Source organism: Phoenix dactylifera, chromosome 15 (genome assembly GCF_009389715.1).
Source record: "Phoenix dactylifera cultivar Barhee BC4 chromosome 15, palm_55x_up_171113_PBpolish2nd_filt_p, whole genome shotgun sequence".
Classification (NCBI taxonomy): domain Eukaryota; kingdom Viridiplantae; phylum Streptophyta; class Magnoliopsida; order Arecales; family Arecaceae; genus Phoenix; species Phoenix dactylifera.
In genome coordinates, this window is record NC_052406.1 from 4,429,197 (window position 1) to 4,443,855 (window position 14,659).

At 39.4% G+C, this 14,659-nt stretch overlaps 1 protein-coding gene across 1 annotated transcript; it reads left to right on the forward strand.

Moving 5' to 3' along the window:
- The first annotated feature begins 1,160 nt into the window (after window positions 1-1,160).
- On the forward strand, window positions 1,161-14,569 carry LOC103704286 (growth-regulating factor 6-like). Its single transcript, XM_039134475.1, has 11 exons — window positions 1,161-1,743; window positions 2,412-2,645; window positions 3,159-3,480; window positions 6,829-7,336; window positions 12,663-12,826; window positions 13,150-13,212; window positions 13,311-13,427; window positions 13,506-13,743; window positions 13,834-13,995; window positions 14,114-14,265; window positions 14,404-14,569. The coding sequence occupies exons 1-11, from the start codon at window positions 1,341-1,343 to the stop codon at window positions 14,567-14,569; spliced, it is 2,529 nt and encodes an 842-aa protein (XP_038990403.1). The 5' UTR covers window positions 1,161-1,340.
- Window positions 14,570-14,659: the final 90 nt, after the last annotated feature.

A 14,659-nucleotide genomic window follows, 5' to 3' on the forward strand; every position in this document is an offset into this window, starting at 1 on the left:
ACGAAACTATGAAAGAAGAGGGTCAAATATGCGTTCCTCTCGTGGGGATACCGGAAAGTGGGCCCAGAGATTAGGTTCTAATGGGGTGCAAGATTTGGTGTGTGCCACCGGATATCTGATCCAACCCAACATGAATGGGATGGGTTTTACTCAACCTATTTCCATTCTAGGGTGTAAAATATCCGAAGTTGGTTTGGTCGGGTGCGGGTGATGGTATGCCTCGCCCTGAACCCGATCCGATATACCCTTAATCAAAATCCCTCCTTCTAAAATTATAATTATTTTATAATTTTTGCATGATGAGTTTCTTATGTGACCTGATTCGATTTGTTTTATCTCGATCCGACCTGAGGCGGGTATGGGTATAAAATTTTTAATGATAGGGTAGGTATGGATATTGGACAATTTGATTCATATCTGATTTTTTTTTCCATTTTTAGCCTCTCCCATAAGGTTATAATGAGAGAGAAAGTAGGGAGGGGGGGGGGGGGGGGAGAGAGAGAGAGAGATGGAAATACATAAAAATAACCGACCGAGCTTGCAAGGTGGTAAATGGCGAGTGGGCCAGCTCTATTCTCCCCAGCAATACAAACAAAAGAGAGAGAAGCTACCAAGGGAGAAATATACGAAACCTCATAACCACCTAATCAATACCTCCTGCTGGCTTCCAGGGGGCCCTGAAAAAGCCTTTACAGCTTTTCTCCAAGGGAGGCAATACACCCACCCAAAGCTGGTCTGGAATCACATCTCCAGACCCACCCCAAGTGCACCCACACTGAAGTAACGTGGAAGAATCAGCTCAATAAACCTAAAACCATGCAACGTTGTCATGAGCCGTACCCACTGCCCTCCTAAACATTAATTTTGTTATACTAAAAATGCCTTCTTCTTTCCCTATATATATGGTGAATATCACATTATATACACTAAAATTAATTTCTGTAATCCATCCACTTGAACTTTTAATGTGTTGTGTAACTAGCCAATATTTTGTAGGATCCCATGCGTGAGCAAACTCTCTCTCTCTCTCTCTCTCACACACACACGCACGCACGCACGCACGCACGCACGCGCGCGCACACATTCCTCCCACCAACCCGTACTCCGAAGTCCCTAGTCTCAAGACTGAAAACACCCCCTAAAGGAAAGCCAGGCTGGTTTTCTGAACTCAAGCGCAAAGCAAAACCTTCACTCCTCCCTTCTCACCTTAAAATGCTCCTCCTCCCACTGCCACTCTCCTCCTCCTCCTCCTCCCGCTGCATCCTTTTCTCTCATGAGCTCACCTCATCACTCCTTGCTTCTCTTTCCATACGGTAAGAGTGAGGCGGGTGGTGGAGGAAATGGACATAGGTGGGGTGGTGGGCATGGAAGGGCTGGTGAGTGGTGCCTCTTCTGAGTTTGGTGGTCCTTTCTCCTCTCCCCGGGTCTCCTCTGACTCTGAACTCAAGCAAAGGGGGGTCTTTTGCTCAAGTGGGAGGTCTGGTGGGTTTGAGGAGAATGAATGGCGGTTCTCCAAGATGGCAAGGACTGAGGCAATGTTGGCACCAAGCATCACCAGGGGAGCTGCCTTCCTCCATCGATCCAACTCCCACTCCCTCTTCCCTGAGAGGGAGCAAATGCTCAGCTTCTCATCATCACCATCCTCCAAGCCGGATGCCATCGTGCTCGCCAGTGATGAGACCTTACCTTACTACCATCACCCATCATCATCTTCTTCAACACCTTCTTATCTCAGGAATGCAGGTATAATAACGCTCCCATTATGGTTGTCTTGGGCAATGTTGGATTTCTCGGTCCAGGAAGGTGGGTTTTTGGTGTTGGCTTTGGGGTTTGTGTGGGCCTTTAAGTATGAAAGGGGTTTGTTATTAGGTGGTCTGTTTGATTCCAGTATTGATTGAAAGGGGGGTCTTTTCATGGCATTTTTGATCTTTGGTTTTAGGTCTTCTCGAGAAGAAAAGTTGGATTCTTTACCTTTCTTTCGGCCTCTTGGTTGTGTCTTGTCTTCAAAGGTGTGATTTTGGGGTGATGGGTTAACGCAAATGGGGACATAAAGATCAATAGGAAGGAGCAAATGCAGTAATGCACCAAGACCTATTGATTTTTTTTCCCTTTTCTTTTCTTGTAGTTGTTGTTCGAAGGACAAAGGATGGCAAAATGGGCTCTTTTATTTCTGTTTTTGTTTTTGATATTTATCCTGCTTGATGTGCCTCCTTAAATATTGCACGCAAGTTATGGGGTTATGCCCCTCTCTGCCGGGCCTTCTTTGAGGGCTCTGTTGTTTTTTATTCCAATTTTTTCATGATTTTCTCCCATTCCCTTTCGTTTACCTTGTTGCCTCCTCTATGCCTTATTTGATATGGCTTGAATCCTGTCTTATCTTTTCCTTATCTCTCTTCTCCGTTTTGTTTTAGGTGTTTCAGGCTGGGATTCTGGAGGCTCAAATGTGAACATGAATGGGGTTTTGTCAAGGATGAGGGGGCCCTTCACTCCATCCCAGTGGATGGAGTTGGAGCACCAGGCATTGATCTACAAGTACATTGATGCAAATGTGCCTATACCACCTAGCTTGCTCATTTCAATCAGAAGAAGCCTCAACCCATCTGGGTTTTCTCCCATCTCATCTGGATCTTTTGGTTTCAGTCCATGTAAGGCTCTCTATCTTCCATAAAAGCAAAAGTTAGAATATAAGTATAAAGAGTAGATTTGCTGGCATCTATTCATTTAGTATTTCAACATAGGCTTATTTTTGATTGAAACCAGAACTTCATTAGTCTCTATGATATTTTTAGATACAGAACAAATGATAAATATCCTCCTTTTCTTCTCTTACTCTTGTTGGAGATCTGTGTCCATTTCTATTTTAGCAGTATTTTTTTATTATGCAAGCTAGTTCTGGTCCTTTGTTCTTAAATCATTCCAAGTTTGATCTTGAATTTAGTCTTTTTGTCCTAAAAAGATTTGATTTCCTTCCAAAAGCTCTATGTTTCCCAAAAAAATTCTCTATTTTTTCGACTCACTTTTTATGATTCCCTGCTGATTTGTTTTATAAAGATTCAATTTTGTATCTGAAATGTGATGATGTGCATTTTTTGCCTTGTTAGCACTGGTAATATAGTTATAGTTACTGATTTCTCTAGTATACATTCTGATTATTGCAGTGGGATGGGGATCATTTCATATGGGATATTCTGGAAATGTTGATCCAGAGCCTGGTAGATGCCGTCGAACTGACGGGAAAAAATGGCGGTGCTCGAGGGATGCAGTTGCTGACCAGAAGTACTGCGAGCGACACATGAACCGGGGCCGCCATCGTTCAAGAAAGCATGTGGAAGGCCATACTGGCTATGCCGCTAAAGCTATGCCCATCATCCCTCCTTCACAATCAGCTTCAGCTGTTTCTGGCAGCAGATCATGTAGTAGCCTCACCATTACACAGCAGCAGTCGAATGCAGCCGATCCTTGCCCTGCACCGCTCAACAGGTAGAATCAGATCAATGCCTATCATTTAGTTCTCCTTACATCCACATTATTTAATTTCTAAAAGCACTCACGGTTTCTCTGATTTCCTTTGTTGTTATAAAGCATTTAGGGTTTTACCTTTTGAAATACTTGACAAATACTAGACTGCATTGTTATAATAAACATTGTAAAAGCATATGTCAACAGCAATAAACTGTTAAAACATCTAAGTGGTTGTGAAATGCCAAATGTGCTTTCCTTTGTTACTTTAGATATTTTAACTGGATGCTTGTTCATTATAGCTAGTATTTCATGGAAGGTGAAGTCTGTCAAAAATATGGTGAGATGACATATTGATCATTGCATGATTTTAATGCTCTCATTATGATCAAGTTGTTATTATTATACTAGTTAAATGGTAGGCAACATGCCAAAAGATGCTTTCCAATCTTGCCGGCATTTCCAACATGCCATTAGTGATTATCATCATTGTTGTCTTGAAGATCCTCAAGTCTCTCCAAAAGATAATTAGTCAACATGTTTAACCAATTGCTCACTGTTTTTTTGAAGCATATAATAGTCTACTGTCGTTATCGTAGATGTTAAAATGGCAATTATAAACTACCAAAAGATTATTTCCTTAACCTTTAGGAATTTAAGAGAGCTAACATCTACCAACTGATGCTTGGCCAAGTGGTTGGTACCCTCAATTCATTTGTAGGCGGTCTCTCATCAAGTTACTCTGGGATTTGACATTGTTGCATGTGTGGTGCTGCTAAAGGTACATGATGTGAATGATGTGGGAATTTGTTTGAATATTGCACAGCCTTGTCCCAAGTTCCCTTTGTATCAAACATTCATGACCCAATAATGCCAACAACTGAAGAGAAAAAAAAATTATTGTTATATATGGCTATAGCCACTTGTATCTGATTGGTCGAGTTAATGACAACTCAGCATGCATCTATGAGTCTAACATGTTAAGTGCCAGCACAAGTACCCTGTAGAATGGCCTCTCTAGTTGCTTGTAAGAAATACAAATAGTAGTGCTGTTGTTATTGTTTAAAGAGTTAGCACAATGAAAGTTTCGAAGTAAGTTACTTAATTGTTTTTGATCTGTCAGAAGTTATAACATAATGTTGTTTTTAACCATTACTATTCTAAATTTGTTTTTGTCTTAGATAACAGAAGATAAGGTTGAATTGACTGTGTGGTTTCAAACATAGGTTGATGCAGTTTGATTGTTGGATGACTTTACTATTTCCTCATTATCTCTTTAAGAACTGTCACAGCTAAATGGTTGTTAAAATGCCATAACCACTTTGAGTTGATCATTTGGGAATTCAACAATGTTTATTATAGCTATAACTAGTGTTATTTTGACGTTCAGTTCCATCCGAAACTCGACCAGTCACATGATTAAGAAGTTCTGCGGCTATAACAATCTCGTAAAATGTATAAAGAACCATCTTTGTTATCCTTATAAACATTGTAATAGGCAAACAGTTGATGTCCAAGCGTTTATGTTGATCTTATAGAAATCCAAAGCAGAATGTTATTTATGGTTACAACCAGCATTACCATGTTTACTTGGCATAATCATGCACAAAAAAGGAAATGAGACGGTAAATTTAGCCTGAAAGATATATGGAGTTATACCTGTTACACTTAATAGTTCACTTTTATATAGTTCATTGAAAAAAATATCTACTACATGGGTGAAAATTTTCAGGTCCTCTTCTTCACAAATTTGACTTGCTGATATGTATTGAAAGCAAACTCTTATGTTCTTCGTTGTAACACCAGATTAAGGCCAATGCTGGATGTTAAATATGCTAGCTATTACAATAAAAAGAAAAAACTGTCATAGCAATAGCGTTGCACATCAAAAGATTCAAAGGAAAAGGCAGAAGTGATGGGCATTATGTTCATGGGTCCTAAATTAAAATATCCAAAAGGCCTGAAAATATAAATTATGGATCGAATAAATCTATTTATTATGGGTCGATGGGGTTCTGTAAAAAGAATTAGATTACATATAGTTTTCAGCTATACATTAGAAACTTAAATGCAAACAATATAGGGAAAATTGAGGAAAGAGAAACTACTATGTTCCTCTCCTTTATAAAGATGTAATGATCATAAAGGTGAAATGAGGTTGCTGCAATAAGCTGCAGTTTGAAGAACACATATCAATCACTGGCCTTAATGAGCTGGGTAAAGGAGTTGTCTACAAATGGTTGAGGCGTATTGATAGCAAGTTTAATCATATTATTTGTAAACTTCATCTGATTCTGTAAACCAAATTTAGCAGCAAGCTTCAGTCTGCATATGAAGTGATTATACTTTCGAGTCATCACATGCTTAAGATAATGTTGCAAGCCTTTATGATGATTTTCAACATGATAATTTTTTCACTTCTTCACAGCATTCCCAATGCCAGATAAGAAAAAGGGATGATTATGACACTACCCTGTTTATTCATGTTTGCAATAAATGATTTATTGCATTCCCTATATCATGACATAGTTTGCTCTGCAATTAGGTTTGTGCGTAACAGGCATTGATAGATTACAACTGTTAAGCTGTTTCCATGCAGCTGTCTCAAACAGTGTTATCTTACCCGTACTCAAGAAGAAATCATGTTGAGTTTTCTTTGCTTCATCTTTTTATTTAACAGCCATAGTTTCACCTATATACAGCAAGTTCTAAGTTCGATATTTTTATATGACTAGCATTTCCATCATCATATTTATGACTCTCTAAACTCACTAACTCAAAATAAATAATGCTTTGTAGAAGTAAACTATTCAGATTATTGCTTGATTTCTAGGTCTTCTAGTCCTTTGAATATTTTTTAAAAAAAGAATCCTGGCTTAAGTAGACTGTCCTTGAAGGATTTTCTAATTAATCCAGAAATTCGAACGACAGATATTTGAGAGGTTCTACTTGGATGTGTAAAAAGTAATTGCTTGCCCACTAAATTAAGCTATTGCATTAGATCTTTTTTAGATTGCCTGGGTTCCCTTTTTCTTCAGTCAATTATACATACCTGCGGTCTTGATGACTTCAGTGACTTGCTCTCCTTTAGAAAAGAAAAAGATAATATGCTATTGCATTTTCAAGTCTTTAGAGATCATGACTGCCTCAGATTCTTCTTCTAAATTCCAAGATCAATGAACAAAATAATTCTAGTCATGTATTTTATGTACAATGTTACCATGGTAGCGAAATTATTGATTGCCTTTCAAATAGTTATGATATTGCAGTGAATATATATGGGCTAATTATCCTGAAAAAATGAACCTTTGAGCTGGACTGCATGACCCCCCTTTCAAGTACTTACCAGTGATTGTTGGTCTCCTGCAGGATGCTGATAAGCAAAGCAAATGTAAACGATCATCTGCAGGACTCTCAGGGCCTCTCCGCACTAAATTCTGGGAACCCAAAACCTATGAATACCTTGCTTCCCATCTCTAAAAAGCAAGATCCCTTCAAAGTAGTCTCATCCCGAGGAGACTTCACACACATTACCACCGAAATCATTGTCAATCCTTCAAGAAGTTCCACACACAACTTCAGCTTTGTACCCACTCCAAAACTCAGTGAGCAACGACCCCAATCCCATCCTCTTCGGCATTTCGTGGTTGACTGGCCTAAAAACCAGTCCGACTGCTCAACCATCATGTGGCCAGATGTTGAGGAAATGCAATCTGACAGAGCCCAACTCTCCATTTCAATGCCTATGGCTTCCTCAGGCTTCTCATCGTCATCCTCTTCTCCTAACCAGGAAAAGCTTACGCTTTCACCCCTTAAGTTATCCCGGGATTTCGATCCCATTCATATGGGTCTAGGAATAGGAGGTGTTCTGAATGAGGTGACCCAGCGACAGGCAAGTTGGACACCTATCTCCTGGGAGGCCTCCATGGCTGGACCTCTTGGGGAGGCCTTGACCAATGCATCTAGCACTCCAAAGTACCAAAGCAAGAATGTATCTAGCACTCCAAAGTACCAAAGCAAGAACTGCTCGTCATCGTCTCTAAACCTCTTGACAGATGGCTGGGATTCGAGTCCTCAGCTAGAGTCATCGCCAACAGGTGTCCTGCAGAAGACCAACTTTGGCTCGCTGTCTAGCAGCACTGGGAGCAGCCCCAGGGCAGCGAGTCACAAGGCTCACGACAGCACTGGCAGCTTGTGTGATGACCTCCTTGGCTCAAACCTTGTAGAGCCCCCAAACATCTCCTCACTGTAGGCTTCTGACCGAGAAACAAGAAGTACAAGAAGACGGGAACAAGAAGGAACTACTCAAGAGAGGACAGAGAAGGCTTAGGAAAAGGAAATGCAGCAGGGATTGAGGAATGTAGGTTTTGGTTTTAAGTTTGCAACTCAAGAACAAGAACCTTTTGGTTTTTGAGTTTGTTAATTTTATCCATCCTGTTCTTTATTTGTTCTTTCATCTTTTTGTTCCGTTTTACTCTGCCCTGTCCACGTACTTTTATGCATGGTTTGTGAAAAATCAGTATAGTTGTGCTGGGAAATGTCTTTGTGGCTTGTGCTTGTTCGCAGCCGTGTATGAGTGGAGGTGTTAAATTTTGCAGGATCAGGCTTCAACATGACATCTTGTTTAATTCGTTGTGCTCAAGTAACCTTACATGGGGAAACTGTTGGAAATTCTCTCTCTTAATTTGATATTGGTATTTTATATTGATTATTTAATAAATAGCTTTTGGTGCACAGAGCAAATAAAATAAATTAAGTTAATCTTATGAAATGCATTCTCTTTATAATAGAACTCGATGGCGGCTTACTTTCTGGATACAACTAATCGCTTTGTATTCTTTTTGAAGTCCATTCAAACAAAGATGGATGGAGATTGAACCCAAATCAGTCAAATCTAAATGCTGACAAAAATCAGCAAATAGATCGAAGAAAATTCCATCCAATCCTTGTTTAAATGGATTCAATCCTCTCTTCTCAATTGCTTAAAAACGTAGTTGAGTTCATTCAGTTAGTACTCAATTTGCTCTTTTTCTATTTATAAATATGGAAAAATGAGTGTAAATAGATGTATTTTTTTATTGTATGCATTTTTTTCACCATACAATCCGTCCAATCATCAAGAGTTGTGTTCCTTAAAATCATTATTAGATCTAAGACATTACATTCAATATGGGACTAGTCTTAAAATATCAAAATTTAAAATTATTTAATCAATAAATCAACATGCAAAACATCCAAACGCGTATACAAGAGAGAGAATATTTTCCACTAAAAGTTATGATATGATGATTCAACATTTATTAGATAAGTTCAACTGACAAAAAATATCATGACCAAAGGCATGACCATAATGGTAAATCTTTATTTCATTCAACAATACAAGTAGTTAGCCTTCTTTATTTCAAAGACTGATGATGCTTCATTCCAAGTTTAACATCATGATCACTGGTAGATGCACCTTCCATTTGTTGCAACATATATATATAACATTTCTCAGCACGTCCTTCTCAAAAATTAAAACATCAGTAACTAGAACATATGATGTTCCCAAAGAACAGGATGTGGACTTTGCATGTAAATCAATACATAAAGATGTTAGTTTGTAACTTATAAAGATTTCACGGAGTTAACATGGCATCACCACCAAATTTATAATAGGGTTCTCGAGACCCATGAGCCATAACAGTAAAGGTTGAACAACACAGGAGCATGATCCTTAATAGTGTTAATTTGGCTCAAAACAAGCACCACTTGGCCTTATAGAGCTGCAGTTGACATTTCCGCATAGAAAATCTACATCCCTTTATAAATTGCTCACCGGAGCCCCTGTGTTTGCAGTGCACCATGTCCCCGACTACAAGAATAAATGCTAGCGTCTTAAGAAAAAAAAAACAAAAACTACGACCAATATTAAGCATGCTTGGTTACATAGTGCGAGGATTGATTTCTTTAGAAGTTTCCCATTAAATAAAAAAAGAAAATAAAGTCTTTTGGATGGAACTAAGGAGATTATTGCGTGGATTTAAATATAGCATAGTTTGTCAATAATATGCACAAAAAGTACTTTTTATTTTGTTTATTTTAAAGCATTATTTTATTTGTTTAATATTTTGAAGGACAATTATAAGATAAGTTATTCAAGAAAATTTGTCTGGTTTTACCTACTATTAGATTTGAACCAATGACTTTCACTGCGTAAAAGTGATCCTCTAACCGCTGAGTCATGTAGGTCAAGCTGAGTCAAGTCAGAGAAAATAGACTATAAGAAATCCAACACTGTTGCTGGTGGAATCGGAACAATCCAAAGATTACATTATTTTGGATATATGTATGGATAGGGCTTGCCCGTAGATGCCTATCATATGGTGGCTATTGATTGTGTATTCACTGTGTTTAGATAAGTAAACTTATAATATTGTGATCTACTCCTATGCTTGTTGCATCTGCATAAGAGAGAGAGAGAGAGAGAGAGAGAGAGAGAGAGTTAATCAAATTGATGAATATAGTGGTGGAACCAAGAACGAACTTAGGGGCAATGAATAGATAATGTTTTGAAGAGCTAGTTTGGATTTATGGTCCCACACGACTTTGTCATATATTTGTAAGAGGACCAACTATATATAGAGTATATAGAGTATCTGTAAAATAGATAAGAGTATATTTTTTTATTATTTCTAGAGTTTTAAAGATTTAAGCTTGATGCAGCATGCACAATTGGACTTTGAGCTCAGAAGTTGGTAAGAAAATTGTTCTCACTAATGGTTTTCCCTGCCTTTGCTCCACACCTAGCATACCAAGGCTCGAAGTCATGCCATTCCGCCTGTGAAAAGCCAATCCTTTTACCATTGTACTGAGCAATGACCCATTTCATAGAAAGCTTTTATTATTACTAATTTGTCATGCGACGACGGATGATGATGGCTTCTTCTTGATTGCTAAGCAAACCCTTAAAATAAACTATGGTTTAATTCTTTATATATTTATATGGATCTGTTAACTCTTTGATAAAGAAAATTGTTGCACAATTGAATGACATTTCGATATTTTTCACATAATGCAGTTGAGGATCCATTAATCAATCAGGGATTGGCTTCAACCTAGGTTCATTAGCCAACATTGTTTCAACATACCAAGTCATTGATCTACCAAGCAGCTGAAATCCTAACATGAAGCGCCACTCACCAAAGCCCACCATCAGCATGCACTAATCCCAGTTTTCATTAAAAAATGTATTTTAAACCCCAAAAAGAAAGATGCATTTCCTTGTATGTGTTTGTAGTCTGGGCATGGGCGGCTCAATGCATTTGAAGGCCTAGCTAAGACGATCTCACTAAAAAAAAATTTAATAATAATTTTTTTAATAAGTACAAATACTTTAAAAAATTTATTTAAAAATAATTCATGTAGTTTTTTGAGATGCAAAATTACTAATCAAATTTTTGTACTCAAGTTTCGTTAAAATACTATTTTCAATCGATAATATAGCTAATTCATTTAATCATTTTTATGACATAGTTGACCGCAAATAAGATTTTATCAAATTTAATTTTGAAAAACTTCTTTCAACAGAAACAATTGTTATAGGTACTGTCAATAATATTTTAATTTTCGTCGGAAGCGTCTAATTTCTCGTTGACGCCTTTGTCTTCTCAAAACACGTCTCTTTTTTCGAACAAAGAAGAGACCCTCCTATGGTAAAGAAATACTGCGAGATCTTAGCCGTTAGGATTTTCTCCTGTCCCGTCGCTGCTCCCCGCCACCTCCAGCAATCTCTATGACGCTTCCTCTACCTCGTAGTCCACGAGCCACACTTATTGCCTCCGCGGATGGGCGAAGTGGCAATGATGGCGGCTGGGAAGGGGTTTGAAAGGGATTTGAAATGGGGTTAGGAAAAAGATGAGGCCTCCGACGACGCTTATAAGCGTCGTCTTATGGCCCAAGTTTCCACCGATACTTTAGAAAGCGGGCTCGGGCTTCCAACGACGCTTTTAAGTATCGTCTAATTTCTTAACCGTCGTTTTTTGCACGACACTTTTCAGCGTTAACATAGTTTAATATTTGCCAAAGTTACTTAGAAACATCGGCAAATTTTGGCGCTGGAGCCAAAATTCGATATATAAACGTCAACATAGGGTACTTTTGTTGCAGTGGAAGAGGCTGGAAGTCATCATGATGCAGAAAAGGTTTAGCCAGCTGGATGGCCTTCACCTCGATAGGCCGGTGAGGGCATTGGTCAATTAGTTCTCTGAGATGTAAGAGACATGTGCGAGACAAATTTGCCCGGGTCTCTCGGACGACAACCATTCTAACCTTCGAGAAGATGTCTGAGAATTTGGACTTCTGGAGAGAGAATGACATAGAATCGATTTCAAACCTGAAACCATTGCTGCTCTGCGGTTGTAAATTCATAGTTTCATCTCCAGCCCATGCATGCTTAAATCGTGTCCAAAGATAAAACAAAAAAAAAAGCCAGCCTCAACTCAATTCAAAACATGATGAAAAGCGTGAAAAACCCCAAAACTCTCCAGAAAAAATCAAATATAAGAAAAAAGGTCCATTCTTTATAATATGAACGCCAAGAAGAAGAACAAAAAGACAACCCTGAATGTCAAAAACAAGGTGTGAGAACCAAATGCTCTTACTGAACTCAAATGAAACTATTTTCTCCTTCAGCGGCCCCTGGTATCCAATTCCTCCAAATCTAATATATTTGAGAGAAGACAAAGAAAGAAAGCATTAAAAAAATTGGATTTTTAAGACTCTGGCAGCCGAATGAGGGGGATTCCATGGCTAAAATCTGTGGACTGTGGACAACCCAAACAATACCCGGATCAGAGACTTAGAGAGACGGGTAGTAATTTCAATTAAGAAGGAAGGATTCTGTAGGATAAATCTCCAGCATCTGGCGTAACAAACCCCGGTGGCTGAGATTCAGTACTTCAAGTCTTCAACCAAATGGCGTTTCCCCTTCCCAGCCGCATGTGGGAAATCGTATATAGCTGCATTAACTATTCATAGCCGCTTGCCAACTTTATTTGCGGTGGGCCCGGGGCCTTTCGCTTTTCTCTATTTGAATCTCGACAATCCGTTCGGTACTCTTACATTCTTGTGGAGTTGGCAAGAGAGGGAGGAGAGGGGGAGTCGGCAGGAGAGTTGAAACAGATATTGTGGTCAGTATGGCATTTAGTGAGGTGGCGAGCAAGGTGAAGCCATATTTGGCTATGGTGTTCTTGCAGTTTGGGTATGCTGGGATGTTTGTCATCTCAGTGGAGTCGCTCAAGCGCGGCATGAATCACTACGTGCTTGTGGTGTATCGGAATGCCATTGCCGTGGCTGCAGTCTCTCCTTTTGCCCTGTGGTTTGAGAGGTCTCTCTCTATCTCTCTCTCATACACACACTAAATACATGCTTGCACGAGTTCTCACAAATGCAAATTTTTTATTTTCATGATAGACTAAAAAAAGAGAAGAAGCCAATTATCTCCTAGTTGCAATTAATCTCTCTACCGAAGGAGAGATTTTGAAGACATAAACGGCTAGTCCTGTCTTCTTATTCCTATTTTGCCCATATCAACATTGGGAATTGATCACATATGATCACCTAGATAGCATGATAAATTCTTTTATTCTCTATTTAAGAGCTAATCAAATAAAAACATAATTATGTCTCTTTCTTCTCTCTCCCCAACAGGAAAGTGAGACCCAAGATGACCCTCTCCATCTTCCTCAAAATAATGGCGTTGGCATTTCTTGAGTACTGATCTACCTCTACGTACCTTGATCTCAGTTAATTAAATATGCACTTATTTTTCATCTCATTTGACTAGACACTACTGTTATCTTCCATGCCAGGCCTGTGCTTGACCAGAACTTCTACTACGTGGGGAGTAACTTAACCTCCGCAAGCTTCGCTTCCGCAATGTTTAACATCCTCCCTGCAATCACCTTCCTACTGGCCATTGTTCTAAGGTAAAGAATAGTTCAAGACTAGCTAGTTATCTAAAATAGGTTATATCCTTTACCTAATATAGTTCGCTGCATGATTAGGATTGAGACCATGAATCTAAGGCGGCGACGCAGCCAAGCAAAGCTTGTGGGAACTATCGTTACAGTGGCAGGCGCTTTGCTCATGATATTATACAAAGGTCCAGTGTTAGATTTTGTATGGTCCAAAGGGCGAAGCCATCATAATACTGCGGTCGGTCAGAACGGCAGCAACTCGCTCAAGGGTACCCTCATGCTGCTGGGTGGTTGCTTCTGTTGCTCTAGTTTCTACATCTTACAAGTAATACATGGAATTCACTACTGAAAATTTAGCAACATGCATGGCTACGGTAGATCAATGCTAATTAGTTTCAAACTTGTTTTGGTGCAGTCGAATACACTAGAGTCATACCCTGCCGAGCTCACCTTAACCTCCTTGATATGCCTCATGGGAGCACTGATGAGTAGCCTGGTTGCTCTTGTGGCGGAACGGGGCAGTGCCAAGCCCTGGATCATCGGTTGGGACACACGACTCCTCGCTGTTGTTTATTCTGTAAGATGATTGCTATCTTGTCTTTCATCTTAATAAGCACGTACTACTGAGCTAAGAAATCCTTGAATGCAAGTTGGCTAATTATACGTTAGAACTTCTCTAATCTCTCTTTTGACAGGGGGTGCTTTGCTCTGGTGTCGCATATTACGTGCAAGGTAAAGTGATGAAAGAGAGAGGGCCAGTCTTTGTCACTGCTTTCAACCCTCTTTGCATGATTGTAACAGCTGTCTTGGGCTCTATCGTTCTAGCAGAGGAGATCACTCTGGGAAGGTGGGTACAAACATGCATGGAAACCACAGCTATATTTTTCTTTAGTTCGTCGCATCACCACGGAAAAAACGCAAAGAAAAATTGCAAAAGAAAAGGTAGAACAGACGCTAACGTCCTTCTTCCTTTGGATACTTGCAGTGTTATTGGTGCAGCTGTCATAGTTATTGGCCTCTACTCCCTTATATGGGGCAAGAGCAAGGATCACTTGAAGCAGCACTCCGAGAGCAGTGAGAAGAAAGGAGAGTTCGAGTTGCCAACGGGAGTTGCCAACGGCTATTGCCGATGCTGGAAAATCTGGTCGTAACAACCAGGCCACTGCTGTGGAGATCCCGGCTGCATCACAAATCCTTGAGCTGTGAACCCAACCTTTCTCGGAAAATAACATGCTTTCCAT

What these genes read in the sequence shown, in the direction of transcription:
- LOC103704286 (XM_039134475.1), top strand. Translation starts at nt 1,341, where the DNA reads ATGGACATAGGTGGGGTGGTGGGCATGGAAGGGCTGGTGAGTGGTGCC. An exon ending in TTTGCCCTGTGGTTTGAGAG is followed by an intron (nt 12,827 to 13,149) that starts GTCTCTCTCTAT and finishes TCTCCCCAACAG; the next exon opens with GAAAGTGAGACCCAAGATGA. An exon ending in GAGGAGATCACTCTGGGAAG is followed by an intron (nt 14,266 to 14,403) that starts GTGGGTACAAAC and finishes GGATACTTGCAG; the next exon opens with TGTTATTGGTGCAGCTGTCA.